The sequence below is a fragment of the Camelus bactrianus genome, chromosome 22, assembly GCF_048773025.1.
Source record: "Camelus bactrianus isolate YW-2024 breed Bactrian camel chromosome 22, ASM4877302v1, whole genome shotgun sequence".
In the NCBI taxonomy this organism is placed as follows: Eukaryota; Metazoa; Chordata; class Mammalia; order Artiodactyla; family Camelidae; genus Camelus; species Camelus bactrianus.
Window position 1 is genome coordinate 25741937 of NC_133560.1, and position 17071 is coordinate 25759007.

Genomic DNA, 17071 nt, shown 5'->3' on the forward strand with positions numbered 1-17071 from the left:
TTCCGTGTCCCAGCACTTCCACCGAAGGTCCCTGATCTTTGCAGTTTTCCAAAGGGAGAGAGTGCCCTGCCAAGCTCCCATAAAGCTTAAGGCTGGAAAGAAGGCGCCAAGGGCAGGGTGACTCCAGTCACTCCCAGTGACTCCTGTCTCTCCCCACACCCCCTCTCCCCTCCTTCGGAAGTAACGCTCACACTCAGTTTACACATCTCACCGGGGGGCCAGGTGGACCTGAACGAGGAGGAGACCATTCTTATCATCCGTCGTCTCCACAAAGTGCTGCGGCCCTTCCTGCTCCGGCGGCTCAAGAAGGAAGTCGAGGCTCAGTTGCCTGAGAAGGTACCATGTTGGTTTTGAATGGGAGAAGCATCACACAGGGGTCTCCATGAGATGGGCCCCATCAGCTGGCTTTCCTGGTCCCAGGCCTGGCCCTGGTCTTACCTCAGCATTTAGGGGTCTATCCAGCCTGGGGACTGCCACTCACCCCTCACTGGGCCTCTAAAGCGAAGGCAGGTGTGCTCGGTTAGAGCACTAAGTCCCACCTGCTGTCCGTGGGCCAGGTGCCTGGGCAGGTTCTGCCTGACCTCATGGTAGGTTGAGGGGGAGCAGTTTGGAGGCTGTGAGCTTGTCTTGGACTCGCTCCCCTGAGGGGCTTGGGGTTCCTGGCCAGTCGCCCCTCCAGTCATATTTGTCCTTTGTTTTTTGTCTGGCTTTGGAGCAGCCTTTGGAAGGTAGCCACGTTGCCCCTTCTGGCCCAGGATGTCCCCACATTTCTTCATCCTGGTGCGTCTGCCATAGTCCATCTCCCTTCATCCCTCAGCTGTGGGGGCCCTGATCAGAGCACACATCTCAGGGCCCAGGATGCCCCTGAGAGGCTGGAAGATCTCAGAGATGGCCAAGGCTAGGGGCTAGGCTCCGGGACCCTCAGCCCCAGCTGACCGTGGCATGTGCCCCGCAGGTGGAGTACGTCATCAAGTGTGACATGTCCGCCCTGCAGCGCGTGCTCTACCGGCACATGCAGGCCAAGGGGGTGCTGCTGACTGATGGCTCCGAGAAGGACAAGAAGGTAGGCCCTGGGCCCCCTTCCCCACCTTTGTGTCCATGGCAGGCGCGTTGTGGGGCAGCTGGGTGTGTGGGGCTTGAGCACGCTGTAACTGGCAGGCCTTTCATCTCCTTAGAGATGACTGTTGTGACCAAGTCTTCCTCTGGTCATGGCCCCGAGGGCATTGACTAGCCCTGGTTTAAATCACGGCTGGAGTGAGCAAGTCCAGTCTGTAGGGCTAACAGAGCAGGGGCTGATGGCCCATTTCCAGGGAGTCCCCCAAGAGCCTCCCAGGCTGCACTTTCTGGGGTCCTCACTTCATGAAGTGGTGGCCCCTAGGGTGCACCAGTCATCAGCGTGGGGCCCAGCAGGGACCCCAGCAGCTAGCGTTCTAGTGAGTCCCACCTTCCCAGCTGGGGAAGAGCTGCCTCGGCAGCCACGGCCACCGAGCTCTTTATCTTGTTACTGCATGAAATTGGGGTGACGTTAGTTTACGGTGGTGAGGAGGGGGGCTGAGAAGGCTGCTGCCTCCTGGGACCCTCTGAGGTCCCAGGCCCCACCCACCCGAGCAGCCCTCACCAGGACTGAAATTGTGCTCCCGGGTCCCTCAGCTCTGCACCCGATGCCTCGAGCTCAGCCCTCCCTCCCCGTTTCCTCCTCTAGATGTTTTGTTTGGGTCCTTTCCTACCTGAGTAGTTGCAGCAGCATGTTTTCTGGTCTACTTCTCAGCCCACCACACCCTACCCTGCATCCTCCCTTCACCCTGCACCCAAGATCTTCTAAGGTCATCGTGGCCCATCCAGCTGTAGCCCCCTGGGGTCACACAGTGCCCACAAAGCAGGCCTCGCAAAGTGTTTGTGATCTGGCCTCAGCCCTTTGCCAGTCATGCTTTCCTTCTCTCCTGCTGGCCCCTCCTCACCCTCCATCCTCCATGGTGCCAGGGAGTCTCTGCTGCCCCCAGCACAGGCTTCAGGCCTCTGAGCCACAACAGGAGCCAGCTCCAGGCTCCCTTTTTCCTCTGCCACAAGCCCGGCCTCCCCCTGAAGCACCTCCTTCCACGTCTGCCCCAACCTACCCCATCCCACCGTGGGACAAGGCCGATTTGGGAGCCTCTCTTCTGCCTCCTCAGGGCAAAGGCGGCACCAAGACCCTAATGAACACCATCATGCAGCTGAGGAAGATCTGCAACCACCCATACATGTTCCAGCACATCGAGGTGAGGCCCTTGGCTGGGCGGCAGGCCCAGTAGCACCCGGAGCTTGTGGGCCTCAGCCTGGCACCAGGCCCTGCTCTCCGAGTCGTGCGTCTGTGCTGAGCCGCTGGGCAGAGCTTGGTTGTGTCTTTCTGAAACTTTAAAGAGGAGGAGTTTGTATTGCTTCTCGGCCCTTTGGCTAAAGTCAAGTGTGAAGAGGAAGAGTTTGTGATATCTAGGGTGGGTGCCGCCTGTGCATTTGTCTTTTCATTGATTTCCTTTTTGCAAGTGCTTATTGTACAGAATCCAGATGGCGTAGAGAAGTATGCGAGAGACGGCAGCCCCCCTCAGGGCTGTCCTCTGGGGTCCTTTCCCACCCTGCTGGGCTCGAGCTTCCGCTGCTCTTTGACTACTAGCCTCTCCCACTCGGAGCATTGAGAGCAGTGTCCCTCTTCATGACGACTGGCCAGAACCTTTCTGGGCCACAGTGCCCCTTAATATGAGTCTGAATTCTTGCTTCTGAAAAGCACACATACGTCCACATACTTTGAAGTTTCAGGGTCATTGCAAATGCCCTGACACCCCCGGAATTCCGTTCAGGGCTCCGAGGAGGGTCTCGGGGGCGTGCTTTCCTTGTACACTCCTTCTGGTGGCTTAGAGTGTTCTGTTGTGAGAGAAGGGATGTCGGTGGGATACAAAAACCACGTTCAGAATCTGTCTGTGGCCTCAGGGTCGTCGTGGGCAGTCGCTGAGCACCGGCCGAAGGGCTCAGAGGCGTGGGGCCCGGCTGCCTGTTCCTGCCCCCGCTGACCCGCCTCTCATTCCACTTTCAGGAGTCCTTTTCCGAGCACTTGGGGTTTACCGGCGGCATCGTCCAAGGGTGAGAGTCTTCCTGGCTTCATGGGGTGGGCAGATGGTCTGTGTGCAGGGATTTCTCTCTGATTGGCCTTATCACTGTTGTTACATTTGTTCAAGTTTAAGGGCAGTATATTCGTGGCAGAAGATTTAGAAAACATAGGTGAATATAGACATAGAAGAGAATAAAAATTCTCCACTTTGAGGGTTGACAAGACCTGGCTTCCAGGCCCCACTCTTCCACCTCGGCTCCGTGACCCATGACAGCTTTCTTAACCACTCTGAGCCAAAACTCTGCCTGGCAACAGAGAGTTACTTTCTATATAGGTTGCTGCCCATCTTGCTTTGGCTGTGATGTTGTTTATAAAGTGCGGCCTGGGCACTGTTCAGCCCTGGCGTTAGACATGGATGCTGCCTCAAGGTTTCGCTGTTACAAGCAGCCTTGCTAAAAACACTCTTAGAGCTAAAGCCACCATCATTTTTCTGGGATAGTAGACTGTTTTCAAGAGCAGGGGGCACCAAATAAAAGAGCAAAAGTTTCTTTTACTGTGTAGATTTTTTTATATCAAATTGCATAATGGGATCTCACAGACCTGGGTTTGAGTCTTTGCCCCGGCATTTCAGCAGCCACATCACCCTGTCCCTCAGCCTCAGTTTCCACGTCTGTAAACCGGGAATGAATGACAGGCACTGTGGGGGCTCTTAGCCCTACACGTGGTGTGGTGGGCATTCTCCACTGTAAGCCTTGGCTCCTAGAAGGTTCTTTACCAGGAGGCCCGGCTTCCCAGGGCAGCCCTGTCCACGCCTGTTGTTCCGGCATCTTTACCAACACCACCTCCTTTCATTCTTACAAGTATCAGAGTTAGTCAGGTCACCCTGGACCAAGGGTGGCATGAGTTTATTTTAGTTGGGTTGAAATGGCTTTGCTGAAACTTGGGGCAGGGGGAACGTAGTCTGCCGGGGAAGCTACTTGTGTGCCCCTGATCCTGACGGCCAGCCTGTCCATGCCGGCCCAGGTAGCCTGGAGAGGGTGCGAGCTTCCTTGTTTGCCTGTCTGCAGGGCGCTCGGGTTTACATTGTGTGTCCTTCCCTGTCCCCTCACCCCCTACCAGACTGGACCTGTACCGAGCCTCCGGGAAATTTGAGCTGCTCGACAGAATTCTTCCCAAACTCCGCGCCACCAACCATAAAGTGCTGCTGTTCTGCCAGATGACCTCCCTCATGACCATCATGGAAGACTATTTTGCTTATCGTGGCTTTAAATACCTCAGGCTTGATGGTGAGTAAGGCTGGGAGAGACATTTGTTAAAGGGCTTTGTTACCCACTGCTGCCGAAGCCCCTGGCTAACGTGCCCTCCCTTGCGAGGCAGGGTGAAGCCCAGAGACTCTAGGTTTAGAGGTGGGACTGGGCATAGCGACACACTCAGTGACACCCTGGGAGGGAGGGCCTGGGAGTATCGTGGCTGTCTCTCCTGACTGTGAGGCTTAAGGACTCTGCACCTTAACGCTGGGTCCAGTGGTTATGGGGTACCCTACAGTCCTGTTTTGGTTGGAAGTGACAGAAACCCATATCCTGTGGACATAAGGAGGAAACTCTTGATATATTCACGTACTTGAACCTCAAGAGTTAGCTTACTTCAGGCACAACTGGATCCAGGTGCCCAGATGATGTTGAAGGGGCTTTTCGGGAGCTCTTGGCTCCTTTTTCCTCCATTTTGGCTTCAATGTCAGGCGTCCTCTCCTGGCTTTTCTTTTGACTGCTCAGTATCCTGAACAGGCAAGCAGCTTGTCTTTTCCCCCCAGAGATCTGGGGGCCAGCTCTCCTTAGGATCCTCTCTCCACCGCCCAGGTGGCTCTGGAGCTGTTGCCAATCAGGCCTGGAGCTGGAATCACGTCTTTTTGTGCCGGAACCCAGAGCCCAGAAAGTAGCAGGAAAGAGAAAGAGGGAGTGAGGGAAACAGTAATAGAGGCCATATTCCCCTGGGAACAGCATTCAACCGTGACCCCGTGTGCTCATAGGAAGCCCTGTTTCTGCCTTGTTCCCGGCATGTGGGAGCTCCAGGGAGGAGGGGGCTGGGTGAGGTGCTGACAGAGTGCAGGACCCATGGTCTGACACGTCTGCTGCTCAGAAAGTCCCTCGAGGGAGTCCCCCACCTTCTTTCAGATGGAATGAATGGGGCTCTCGAGAAAAATGGATTTGGGAGCCCCTGGGGTAAACACAGTTAAAAAGTGTGGGGTAAACCACACTTCTCAGAGCCTTCATCTGAGCTCTGAGCTCATTGCCGCAGGTGTTGCCACATGCGTCTCTATGGCTGGACACCCTAAAAGTTTTTGCCTCCGTTTTGTCTTTCACTGTGCATCTTCTGGAACTGTGGTTTCTCAGAGTGTGGACCTATGGTTGCTGGGCTGATCTGTCCATCAGTTTCTGCCCTCCTCACCCCTATGCAGAACATGTCTTACCTTCCTTCAGCCTGTTCTTGGAATTCTGTCCAGGGCAGTGTTTACAGACAGCTCTGGTCGTGTGTCCTCCTTCACCCCGCTTCCTTCAGATGCTGCGTGTGGCTTGGAGACTAAAAGCCGCTCCCTCTGCCAAGGCCCAGGTGGCCGGGTTCCCCTTGCCCCCACCCTGTGCTCTGGCCTCTCCAGCAGCCTCTCCATCCTTCAGGGCCTTAGCCTTTGTGCGTGCTGCTCCTTGTCTGTCACCATCCTGACCCTTAGAGGAGAGGCCCAGTGCAGAGAGTGTATTTCCACCCACCCCTGCACCCATCCATTTGCCCCCTTTTTCCCTTTTCTCCATTTTGAGAGTCCTCTCTGTAAGGTTGAGGACTTGGGCTCAGTTATGACTGCATCTCTAGAACCTTGAGTGGTCACTGCTACATGGGCAAAAAAACTCTGGAAAAGAGCAGCAAAGACCCCTCCACCTGCCGCAACCCCGCCCAAGGGCTCAGCCCCGCCCAGAACTGGGGCAGCCATGGGCACATCTGGAGGCATCTGATTCTCATTTCATCACCAAAAATGACACCTGATTTTGCCAGAGGCACCTTTGCTCTGAGCTGGCGGCGGCCTGAGGTGCTTAGATGCCCCTGTGAAGCTCAATATGCTGAGGATCATGTCTTGGGCCGTCACATGAGAGTCCCGTGGCTCCCTGAAGAGGGGGAGCCATCCCACTGAGAGGAAGACATGTCCCCATTATGGGATGCCCGTGTGCTCCCCTGTGGATAGTTCCCTCTGTGAGTGGGCACCAGCCCTCTGGCCAGTTGCTCATTACCATAGCAGCACTGTCTGCCCACCCAGAGACCCCTGGTGGGTTTTGGGGGCTACAGTGTTTACAGTGTAGCGGTGGTGTCTCCTGCCACCCCTTGGACAGCTGGGCAGGACACTCACTGTGCTTCAGCTGTGTCATTTTGTCCCACAGCAGCCCCGGTTTATGCAGAGGAGACACCCTGGGCCCGTCAGACTCCTGGGATGGGAGGAGGGGCAGTCAGTAGTGTCACCATCAGTCTGAGAGTTGCTGGCTAGTTGCAGCTCAGAGCCTCGTGTTGAACGAGCGTGGTCGTGGCTCAGGTGGCCCGAGTAGGATGTGTGTGGCACTGTCCCAGCTCTCTGACGCAGGTGTTCCTCTGTGTCTCCTTCCCACCCCGCCCTCGACCCCGACGTGGTCACCCTGCTAACCCCACTCTCCCCACCTCCTACAGGCACCACAAAGGCGGAGGACCGGGGCATGCTGCTGAAAACCTTCAATGAGCCCGGCTCTGAGTACTTCATCTTCCTGCTCAGCACCCGGGCTGGGGGGCTCGGCCTGAACCTCCAGTCGGCTGACACTGTGATCATATTTGACAGTGACTGGAACCCCCACCAGGTAACAGGGGCGGGCCCCCTGGGGGACAGACTTGAAGCCCTAGGGAGACGTGAGGGCCTCTCAGCCTCCTGCCCACCTCCTCCAGGCCTCCTGGAGTGGCAGCGGCAGCACCCACGGCTCTGGGGGCCTTTGGAAAGAAAGCCAGAGAGTAGTTATTGTTTTCTGTTTCTCAAAACAAAAATAGTTTTTTGCTCTCATGAAAAAATACATACTCTGTTATTAAAAAAAGATAATCTTGGCATCATGTAAATGCATAAGTAGTGTGGAAAACGCCACGGTCCTGACAGCTCGGGGCACTTGTCCATCACTGCACGTCCTTCCAGACCGTGGTCTAGTCAAGCTCCCCACCGGCGCTTCTTAAAGCAACACTTAGGACGTGCTTTGTGCGCTGTGTGTGCCGCTGTTCTTGTTTCTTATCCGTGTGCCCCACACGGGGCTCCTTGCCGGTAGATAACAGGGCTGTGGTATTTTATAGATACAGCGCTTTTAAAGTATTTAACTTTTTCCTGTGTTTCGTTATAAAAGCAGTATTTTTTTCCAATGTAAATACCGAAAGCTCAAAGTAAAAAAGTAGAGTCCCTTTCCCCTTCCTCACCAGCCCTGCTCTTCTCTGAGTGTATGCCAGCCTCCCCCGTGTGCACACATGGGGTCTGGCCTCGGCATGAGCACTGCGTGTGCTAGCACATGTCTCCCCTCTGGCCGCCGGTGTGCTCACGTCTGCAGGTGAGCACACTGGACTCTCCCCAGCTGTGTCAGTCAGCTGGGCTGTCCTGGTGTGTGGCGGCCCCAGGACTTGTAACTCAGTCCCCAGTTGGCAAGTGTCTGAGTGTTCTGTTTTCGGCGTGACCACTGTCCCCTTGGAATCCTCTTGTTCTTGGCCAGGTCAAGCCTGAGGGGTGTGATTGCGCGGCCCAGGGGCGCGTCCCCTTTACGTTCTGGTTGGTTCTGCCAAAGTGTCCCCCATCAGGCTGCCCCAGCTTCCTCTCCTATTTGCAGTGCGAGCGGGCCCCTCCCCACAGCCTGGCAGTGCTGGTTTTCACTGTATAGGTGGAAGCCCACCTGCTAGATGGGTGCCCAAGTGGTTGCGAGCGGCCCTTGCTGTCAGCCTGGGGAGCAGTTCCCACCCGGCCCTCGGTGATGGGCCTGTTTCCTGAGAGGTGGCTGGAGTCTGCTTCCCCCAGCAACAGGCAGACAGTGGGTAGAGACCCCCGTGGAGCCCTGACCTCCCCCACACTAGGGTGCATCCGAGATCATGAAGCTCACTGTAGGGCAGGGTTGCGTCACTGGGTACTGGCCCTGCCAGGAATTACGTAGGCAAAGCTCGGGGTGGGGGGTCGGGGGGGTGGCTGAACCATGGATGCAAGGCACACCTGTTCCTGCCAGGTGTGGCCTCTGCCACCCCCATTGGGTGCAGATCTCGAGGTCGGCCCCAGACACTGGATTCCATAGGAGCGCTTCTGGTTCTGTGCCGGGCACGACCGTACAAATAGCGTTGGCAGACACGCCTACCGCTTTATTGGAGCTTGCTCCACAGCGGGCCCTGGGCTGAGCGCCCAACGCCCATTCACTCCTCTCACATGTACACTAACCACGAGAAGGGTGGCTCGTGTCTGCAGAGTGAACCCTGAGGCTCACACAGGTGGAGCCAAGGCTTCATGACAAGGAAGTGGCAGGGCCTCCAGGCATCAACATGATATAACCCAGCTTTGGCGACATTCTGTAAACATTGCCCTCGCCGTGACATGGCCCTGCCAGGCTCAGGGCCCTCTTAGGATAGGCCAGGGGGCCTGTGCAGCCGTGGCAGGAGCTGCTTGGGAATATAACACCCTGGGTGGCCCTCTAAAACTGCTTTCCTTCCGAGCATCTGTGAAATCCCAGTTAAGGTAGAAAATGACACTTGTGCAGGCTGAAATCAACCTGGCACAGGCTCCTGGTCTTGTTCCTGAGCTTCTGGCCCTTGCAGCTGGCAGAATGGCCAGGCAGACACGTGAGAATTGGAAAGCCCCTGCCTTTCCCAGTCCATCCAAAGGCTCAGGACTGACCGGCCTCTCCTCTCCTAGGACCTGCAAGCACAGGACCGTGCCCACCGCATCGGGCAGCAGAATGAGGTGCGCGTGCTCCGCCTCTGCACGGTCAACAGCGTGGAGGAGAAGATTCTGGCTGCGGCCAAGTACAAGCTCAACGTCGACCAAAAGGTGATCCAGGCCGGCATGTTCGACCAGAAGTCCTCCAGCCACGAGAGGCGCGCATTCCTGCAGGCCATCCTTGAGCACGAGGAGCAGGACGAGGTGAGGGCAGCGCCGGCCCCCACCCCCTCCCCGGCGTGAGTGGTGGACGCATGAGCGGCTTTCATTTTTGTTTTTTTACCTTTTTTGCACTCTTATTTTTTTTGCATCCCTTTGGAGTAAAGGGAGTGTGGGCTGAACGGAAAGAGGATGAGTACTTGCTTTTTCTTTGAAGTGGTTTTTTTTTTCTAAACTGCTGGTGAAAGACGCCGGATTGACAGCCCTGGAGACTGAAGTCCTCTATTTATCCACAGAGCAGACACTGCAGCACGGGCAGCGGCAGTGCCAGCTTCGCCCACACTGCCCCTCCGCCAGCGGGCGTCAACCCCGACTTGGAGGAGCCACCTCTAAAGGTGAGAGGGGTAGTTCAGTCTCCATGCCCATTCAATCCTCGGCTTCTCGGCTGAGACGGCCAGCAAGGGCCCTGATCCCACGGAGCGTGCGTGTGCGTGTGCGTGTGTGCCTCCCGCTGCCGTGTGGGTCCCCATCCACCGCAGCCGGACTGGGACCGCCAGCTCATTTCCCATGGACTGCCGCCGCTCGCCTCCGAGCCCGGCCGCCGCCCACCCTGGCCTCGCCACACCCGAACTAAGCGTGTGAAATCTTGTAGGAAGAAGACGAAGTGCCTGACGACGAGACAGTGAACCAGATGATTGCCCGGCATGAGGAGGAGTTCGACCTGTTCATGGTAAGCGCTGTGGGCTGGGCGGAAGCAAGGGCGGCCTTGCCACCTTGCTCACTTCTTGGTTGTTCAGTTTCCTGCCTGTGTGACACACAGGTGCTCAGATTCACACACCTCCCTGCTGACACCAAACAGACCAAGAGGTCTCAGTGATGGTGGCATCCCCAGCAGGTGATGGAGCCGAGCGCAGGCCTTTAGGTGGCCCCACAGTGACTCCTGATGGTGTCGTGGGGATGGTGGGAGACACGTACATACAAAGCTCTCGTCCTTGAGGCTCTCTCTCAGGGGGACTTAATACTGTCCTCAGTCACAGATGTCCCCACCCCTTGTGGGCATGGAGTCAGACGCCCTCGGCTCCAGCAGGCTTGTGCCTCCCACCAAGGCCTTACATGGAGCCACCACCCCATAGTCCCCTTTCACCACCTCCCTGTCCTCTTGGGTTCTCTCTGCCCTTGAAGCAGTGCCTCAGCCAGGATCTGATTTGGGGCCCGTCCAGCACAGCGACCACCAAGCCAAGCTGCTATGTAACTCCCGATGCAGCGTTGGGCCTGGGGCAGGGCAGCAGCCCCCGTCAGGGCGCCCTCGTGTGTCTGCTGGCTGGCCCATGCTGATGCGTCTCCCTCTGTCCCCGCCGCCCGCGCCCTGCAGCGCATGGACCTGGACCGCAGGCGCGAGGAGGCCCGCAACCCCAAGCGGAAGCCACGGTTGATGGAGGAGGACGAGCTCCCCTCGTGGATCATCAAGGATGACGCCGAGGTGGAGCGGCTGACCTGCGAGGAGGAGGAGGAGAAGATGTTCGGCCGCGGCTCCCGCCACCGCAAGGAGGTGGACTACAGCGACTCGCTGACCGAGAAGCAGTGGCTCAAGGTACATGCTGGAGAGGGCCGAGGGCGGGGCTCTGGGAGCGCGGGGCTTGGCCATGGGGACTCGGGCCTTTGTCCCAGACCTGAGCAGGTTCCTCTCAGCTGTTTCTGGTCAGTTTTGTCACAACAGTGACCCTCTGACTTGGGGTCAGGTTCACTCTGTTCCTCCTGCTGGCCGGCAAGAAGGGCCCCCATGCACTTCCCAGGCAGCTCAGAACCCCTGCCAGTTGGAATTGGCCATTTAGGTGTGAGGTTAGAGTAAGCGGCTGGCCCGTGATAGGTTAGGGACCGTTGAGTCACCCTGTGAGCTGGTTCGGAGAGCCGACGGGGGTCAGGCAGCCCCACTTTGGGCACATCTCCCCTGGGAGCTATGGGGAGGAGGAAGGAGCAAGTCCCCGCCTGAGGCTCTGGGCACCAGCTGCTCAGGGGGGTGGTGTGAGCACCCATGTCAGCAGGTGGCACCTGGCCCTTGCAGTAGCAGCTGTCGACATCCGAGTCAGGGCTGCGGGTGCCTTTTGGAACCTCCTGACTCGGCCCCGCTCCTCCCCACCCCAGCCGAGGGCGCTCTGCCCCTCTGCACCTGCTCGGGTGCCCGGCACTGAGGTCAGCACTGGGGTTACAGTGACAAATCAGACCCCACCCCTTCTCGGGTGCTCTGAGTGCAGAGGTGATGATTAAGAATCCAACCCTCAATTTGTTGTCCCTGAAACAATACTTCGCAGGAGGCGGGTGACAGCTTTTGGCTTCGCCCTGCTGCGAGCCACACCCTGGAATAAGTGGCCATCCCCCCACCCCTAGGCCCATGTTCACACACCCAGGTGTTCCCTTTGATTAACTGCAGCCCTGGTGCTTTCTCAGCCGTGTGGCCAGGGGGCCCTGGTCCCCTCTGGGAGCTCAGAACACCATAGACTTGCAAACTTGCCTGCTGAGCCATGCATGAGGCGGAGCTGCTGAAACCTGCCAGGGAACCACTGAGCCGGGGGCAGGCCCGGTGGGCTGTCCCATTCCCACCATCAGTCCAGGGCTCCAGGGCCCAGAAGAGAACCCTCAATGAGGGAGCACCGGCCCAAACCCAGCCCATTCCAGCTCCCTTGGGGGCTTTCCCAGCCCTGCATCATTGAGGCAGTGGGTGCCCTTTGAAAAATAGCTGCCCATGTGCTAATAATGCTGTGTGCACTTTCTTTCTTTCTTTCTTTCTTTCTTTCTGTCTCTCTCTCTTTTTTTTTTTTTTTTTGAGATGTAACTTACATACCACGGAATTCACTCACTTTAGACGTACAATTAGTGATTTTTAGTATATTCACAGAGTTGTGCAGCCATCACCACAAATGAAGTTTAGAACATTCTCCCCCAGAAGAAGCCTTTTCTTCTTTAGCTATCTTCCCACCCCTTTACTCCCCCTGGCCCTTGGCATCCACTAAGCAACTTTCTATCCCATTGATTTTGTCTATTCAGGACATTTTCTGTAAATGAAATCACATAATGTGTGATCCTTTGATGTCTGGTTTCCTTCACTTAGCAAAATATTTTCAGAGTTCATCCAGATTCTAGCATGTAACAGGACATGATCTTTTTATGGCTGAATAATATTCCATTCTGTGGACAGACAGCCTTTGTTTATCCATTCATCAGTTGACGGACATTGGGGTTGTTTCCACTTTTTAGCTGCTACGAATATTGCTGCTGTGAACGTTTGTGTACAGGTTTCTGTGAGGACATACATTTTGATTTCTCTTAGGTGTATACTTGGGAGTGGATCAAATAGTAATTCTTTGTTTAACCTTTTGAGGGACTAAAACTGTTTTCCAAAAAGGCTACACTATTTTACATCCCCCCCAGCAGCATATGAGGGTTCCAGTTTCTCCACGTCCGTCCTCGCTAATACTTTTTATTAGTCTCTTCGATTCTAGCCATCCTAGTGGGTGTGCCGTGGTGTCTTCTTGTGCTTCTGAATTGCATTTCCCTGGGGGCTCGTGGTGTTGCGCACCTTTTCACGTGATTACCAGCCATTTGTGTATCTTTACAAGTCTCTTACTAGACATATGATTTGCAAATATTTTCCTATTCTACAGGGCTTTTTTTTTTCCGCTTTCTTGATGTCCTTTGAAACACAGAAGTTTTTAATTTTAATTAAGTCCAATTTCTCTGTTTTTCTCTTTTTGTTGGTTCCTTGGTGTCATGTGTGAGAATCCACCGCCAAATCTAAGATCACAAAGATTTACCCGCTATGTTTCCTTTTAACAGTTTTAGTTTTTCAGCTTTTACATTCCGGTCCATGATCCTTTCTGAGTTAATTTTTATATACGGCGAGAGGTCAGGTTCCAACTTCAGTCTTTTGCATTTGGCTGACCTGTTGTCCCAGCACCATTTGTTGAGAAGACAGCTCTTTCCCGTTTGAGCATGTGCCTCGTTATATGTCATATTCAATAAAGTTTATGGTAATAAAAAATTTATTTACCCCAAACAGACACTCCTCTGTCTTAGTGGTGGACGTGTCATGGGCACCACTTCTCTGGTAGCCCTCTGATGCCAGATGTATCCAGACCCTTCAGAACGTGCCCGGCTCTGGCCCTGCTGGGCTGACTGTTTCTCAGGCACGGGACCAGAGGCGCTGCTGTTAGATTCCGGGGGCTACTGTAATGGTTACTGCAAACTCGGTGGCTTAACACAATAGGAATTCCCCTCTCACAGTTCCAGAGGCTGGGAGGTTGAAATCGAGGTGAAGACTCTAGAGGAGGATCCTTCCTTGCCTCTTCCAGCTTGTGGGCCTCAGCCTCCTGTGGCTTGTCACTGAGTCAGTCCAGTTTCTATCCCTAGTGTCCTCTGTGTGGCCTGTTCTGTCTCGTTGGATTTGGGCCCACCCTAGTACAGGATGATCTTGTCTCGATCCTTAAGTGATTATGTCTGCAAAGACCCTATATCCTATGAGATCACAGAGAATCCACGAATATGTGAATTAGAGGGGACACTATTCAACCATTGGCACACCCTCCCCCGTGCCAACTTCCTTTTAGTCCTTCCTGCCTGCTCTGCACCTCCATGCTGTTCCTTTGGCGTAGGGGCCTTTCCCTCCCCTGACTCTTCAGACCTCAGCTGAAGTGCCAGCTCTGGGGAGCTCTCCTCTACCCCCAACCAGGACACATCTGCACCACCATCCCTCAGAGCACCACTCACCCTCCTCCTTGGCATTTGACGGACTTACCACATTTGTGAGATGTTTGTCACTGTCTCCCCTCCAGGAGGCTTGTGTTCAGTGCTGTGTCCTCAGTACCCGGCCCCGTGCCCCGCTTACAGTTGCAGCCAATAACCATGAGAAGAATAACCAGTGTGTCCCTTTGGGTCCAGGCCCAACCCCCTTTTCTGATTTCAAGCTCTCCCAGAAACCTGGCTTCCCATCACTTGTGTTCAGGGTAAAACATGTAAGTTAGTTTTTATCATTAAGAATTAATGAATTGGAATTATTTTAAAATTAATGTTAACAACCATGTCTTTTGACTTCAGCAGTTTCACTTCCAGGAATATCTCTAAAAAAAAGGATATCAGTCGTGGCAGTACTTAGAACAACCACCCGCCCAACCCACACCCCAAATTGTAAAGAACCTAAACACCCAAGAACAGGGGAAGGTTAAATCAGGGCCCATTGCGTGAGGAAATAATAAGTAGACATTAAAAATTATGTTGCAGAAAGACGAGAGGAAATATATCCAGGACACAGTAAACAAAAAGATGAGTCGTGACCTGGTACGTGGCTCCTATTCCAGTGCTGCCTCGGTTGTGCACATGCGCGTGATGGGAGGGGGCGTCCCACAGGTGGACAGTGGTGATGGCTGCACAACGTGAATGTACCTGATGCCACTGAGCTGCACACTTAAACATGGTTGAAGTGGTCAATTTTCTTTTATCTGTGTCTTACCACATTTTTAAAAAAACGCGGAACATCTGGAGGAGAAGCATTGATGGTGTCACCTCTGGGTGGAGGGTTTACAAGAGCCCCTTCTGCAGGCCCCACACAGTGAGGATGTGCCTGTTAAATGTGTACACGGGCTGCTCATCTGTTAAAGACGGGCTTGGGTGGGCTGTGGCGGGGGAGGCGGGCGGCCTTGGTGGCCTTCACGGCCTCGGAGCCCATCCAGAGCCCCAGCGTGTTCCTGCCGCGGCCTCTGCTTGTCGACCTCGGTGCTGGCTGTCCTATTTTACCACTATTGACCCTGAAGGCCATCGAGGAGGGCACGCTGGAGGAGATCGAAGAGGAGGTCCGGCAGAAGAAGTCGTCACGGAAGCGCAAGCGGGACAGTGATGCCGGCCCCTCCACCCCGACCACCAGCACCCGCAGCCGCGACAAGGACGACGAGAGCAAGAAGCAGAAGAAGCGCGGCCGGCCACCCGCCGAGAAGCTCTCCCCCAACCCACCCAACCTCACCAAGAAGATGAAGAAGATCGTGGATGCCGTCATCAAGTACAAGGACAGGTAAGTGGGGGGCCATCGGGGGGCCTGCCAGCCCTGGCTGGGTCTCTGTGTCTTGGCGCCCCTGCCCTCGTGGGACTCAGCGCTCTGGGGTTGGAGGGAGAGCAGTGTCAGCTGTGCCGAGAGGGCCGGGAGGTGGTGTTTGAAAGGAGCACTGAGGAGGGGATGTCTAGGGACCAGGGCTCCAGCAGAGGCACAGCAGGGGACAGGCCCCAGAAGAGGGTGGCCGGCAGATCCGAGGCCAGTGGCAGGGAGACCGTAGGGGAGTGGCATCTGTGCGGTGATGGACGCTAGCACGTGGCTAATGGGCTGTGGTGAGCAGGCCCCTGGGCCTGAGCAGAGAGCCCGTGGCTTTCCTTCTGTGGACCTGGACCCTCAGCGCTTGCTGCCCTCTCCCAACTCGTGTGGCCTCCCTGGGCCATCACGGGTCAGCCACATGTTGAGAGGCATAGACCAGCCACTCCAGTCTTGAGGTCCTTGCCCTCGACAAACATGGTCTGTCTGTGGGTCATGAGCACTGCGTCAATAAGAAGAGAGTAACGGCCCCCCAGGAGACATGGGCATGTTCTGCCGGCATGGGGCGGGGCGCTTGGAGCAGCACAAGGCAGCCAGGGGTGTCCTCCCCACCCCAGGGTCTCATTCTACGTTCTGCTACACACGGGCTGATGTGGCTGTCCTGTAATGGGAGGGTTTCACAGCTCGGATTTACAGTAATGCTTAGCAGTTAGTCACGAAGCAAAGCAAGAGAGAGGTTTGATCTATTGGAGAGAATAGCGCTTCAGATTGGGCCCTAGGTGCGTCACTGGGAGGACCTGTTACCAAGCATGTAACCTTGGGGGGTGGTGACAATTACAGCACCCAAATAAAGGATACAAATTGTTCTTTAAAAAGAATCATTTTTTACTGGAAGAGAAGCGGGTGATGAAGTGGAAAAGAGGCATATTCAAGCTCAGCTGCTGGGCCTGAAAATGTAATTCGTGTTAGTATTAAGAACAAAATATTGAACTCGTTTGCAAGCTTCGCCTTGGAGACAAATTCCACAAAGGAAGTAGACCAACCATTATTTAAAGCATGGAATGTGCAGATATCCAAAGAAAATGATAGACCCTGCTATTTTCTTACTGATGAATTTCTTGTGAGGGAACCTCAACATGGTCAAAATGACAAAGACCCTTGAAGGTCAGCGGGGCAAGGATGGACTTTTCAGAAAGGCATGCTGATCCTTAGGACACCCATGTGGAGAAGACCAGCCAGGATCCCCTCGCGTCACACACTCCTGTTAGTGTGAAATGGATCCCAGACACGAACGTGGCAGGTACGGCGTGGGAGAAGGTCTCCATGGCCTGAGGGCATAGACTCACTCAATAGGACAGAAACGCCACTGGCTGTAAGACTCAAGTTACACTTCACTAAAATTAAACACATTTGTTCATAAAAGAGCGTCCGCATGAAGGCTGAAAATTGCCATAGACTGGGAAACAGAAAATCAATTTTAAAATGGGCAAAAGACGTGAACAGGATGCCCCCCCTCCCCAGAAGAAGAGAGCCTGCTGACCAGTCAGCACGAGAGAAGGAGCTCCAGGTCACTGCGTTAGCATCATAACATGGGGAAGGTGCACAGGAAAACAGTGGGGTGCCTCCCCGCACACACCCAAATGGCTGAAATCCCTGTAAGTGTCACCAAGGACATCACACGCTGCCATGGGAACATGTAGCTCTTGGCAGTGTCTTCTATAGCTCAACACTCAGAGAGCTTCTGACCCAGCCACTTCAGTCCTAGTCTTGAGTGCACAGGTCCGCCAACAGATGTGGGCAGATGCGTCCAGAGCAG

The 17071-nt window shown here is 55.0% G+C and overlaps 1 protein-coding gene across 19 annotated transcripts in view; it reads left to right on the forward strand.

The window, feature by feature from the left end:
- Positions 1 to 17071, forward strand: part of SMARCA4 (SWI/SNF related BAF chromatin remodeling complex subunit ATPase 4) — an 80880-nt gene that overhangs the window by 48270 nt on the left and 15539 nt on the right. For 6 of the 19 annotated variants that reach the window (XM_074350801.1, XM_074350782.1, XM_074350785.1 and 3 more), the window contains 12 exons: positions 223 to 336; positions 956 to 1063; positions 2169 to 2255; positions 3065 to 3111; positions 4199 to 4365; positions 6782 to 6945; positions 9006 to 9233; positions 9485 to 9583; positions 9841 to 9918; positions 10561 to 10779; positions 14460 to 14516; positions 14990 to 15243. In XM_074350801.1, coding sequence (XP_074206902.1) covers positions 223 to 336; positions 956 to 1063; positions 2169 to 2255; positions 3065 to 3111; positions 4199 to 4365; positions 6782 to 6945; positions 9006 to 9233; positions 9485 to 9583; positions 9841 to 9918; positions 10561 to 10779; positions 14460 to 14516; positions 14990 to 15243 — 1622 coding nt within the window. Of the gene's footprint in view, positions 1 to 222; positions 337 to 955; positions 1064 to 2168; positions 2256 to 3064; positions 3112 to 4198; positions 4366 to 6781; positions 6946 to 9005; positions 9234 to 9484; positions 9584 to 9840; positions 9919 to 10560; positions 10780 to 12012; positions 12274 to 14459; positions 14517 to 14979; positions 15244 to 17071 lie in introns of those variants that run through there. The other 13 variants (XM_074350793.1, XM_074350791.1, XM_074350799.1 and 10 more) reach the window with 7 other exon arrangements.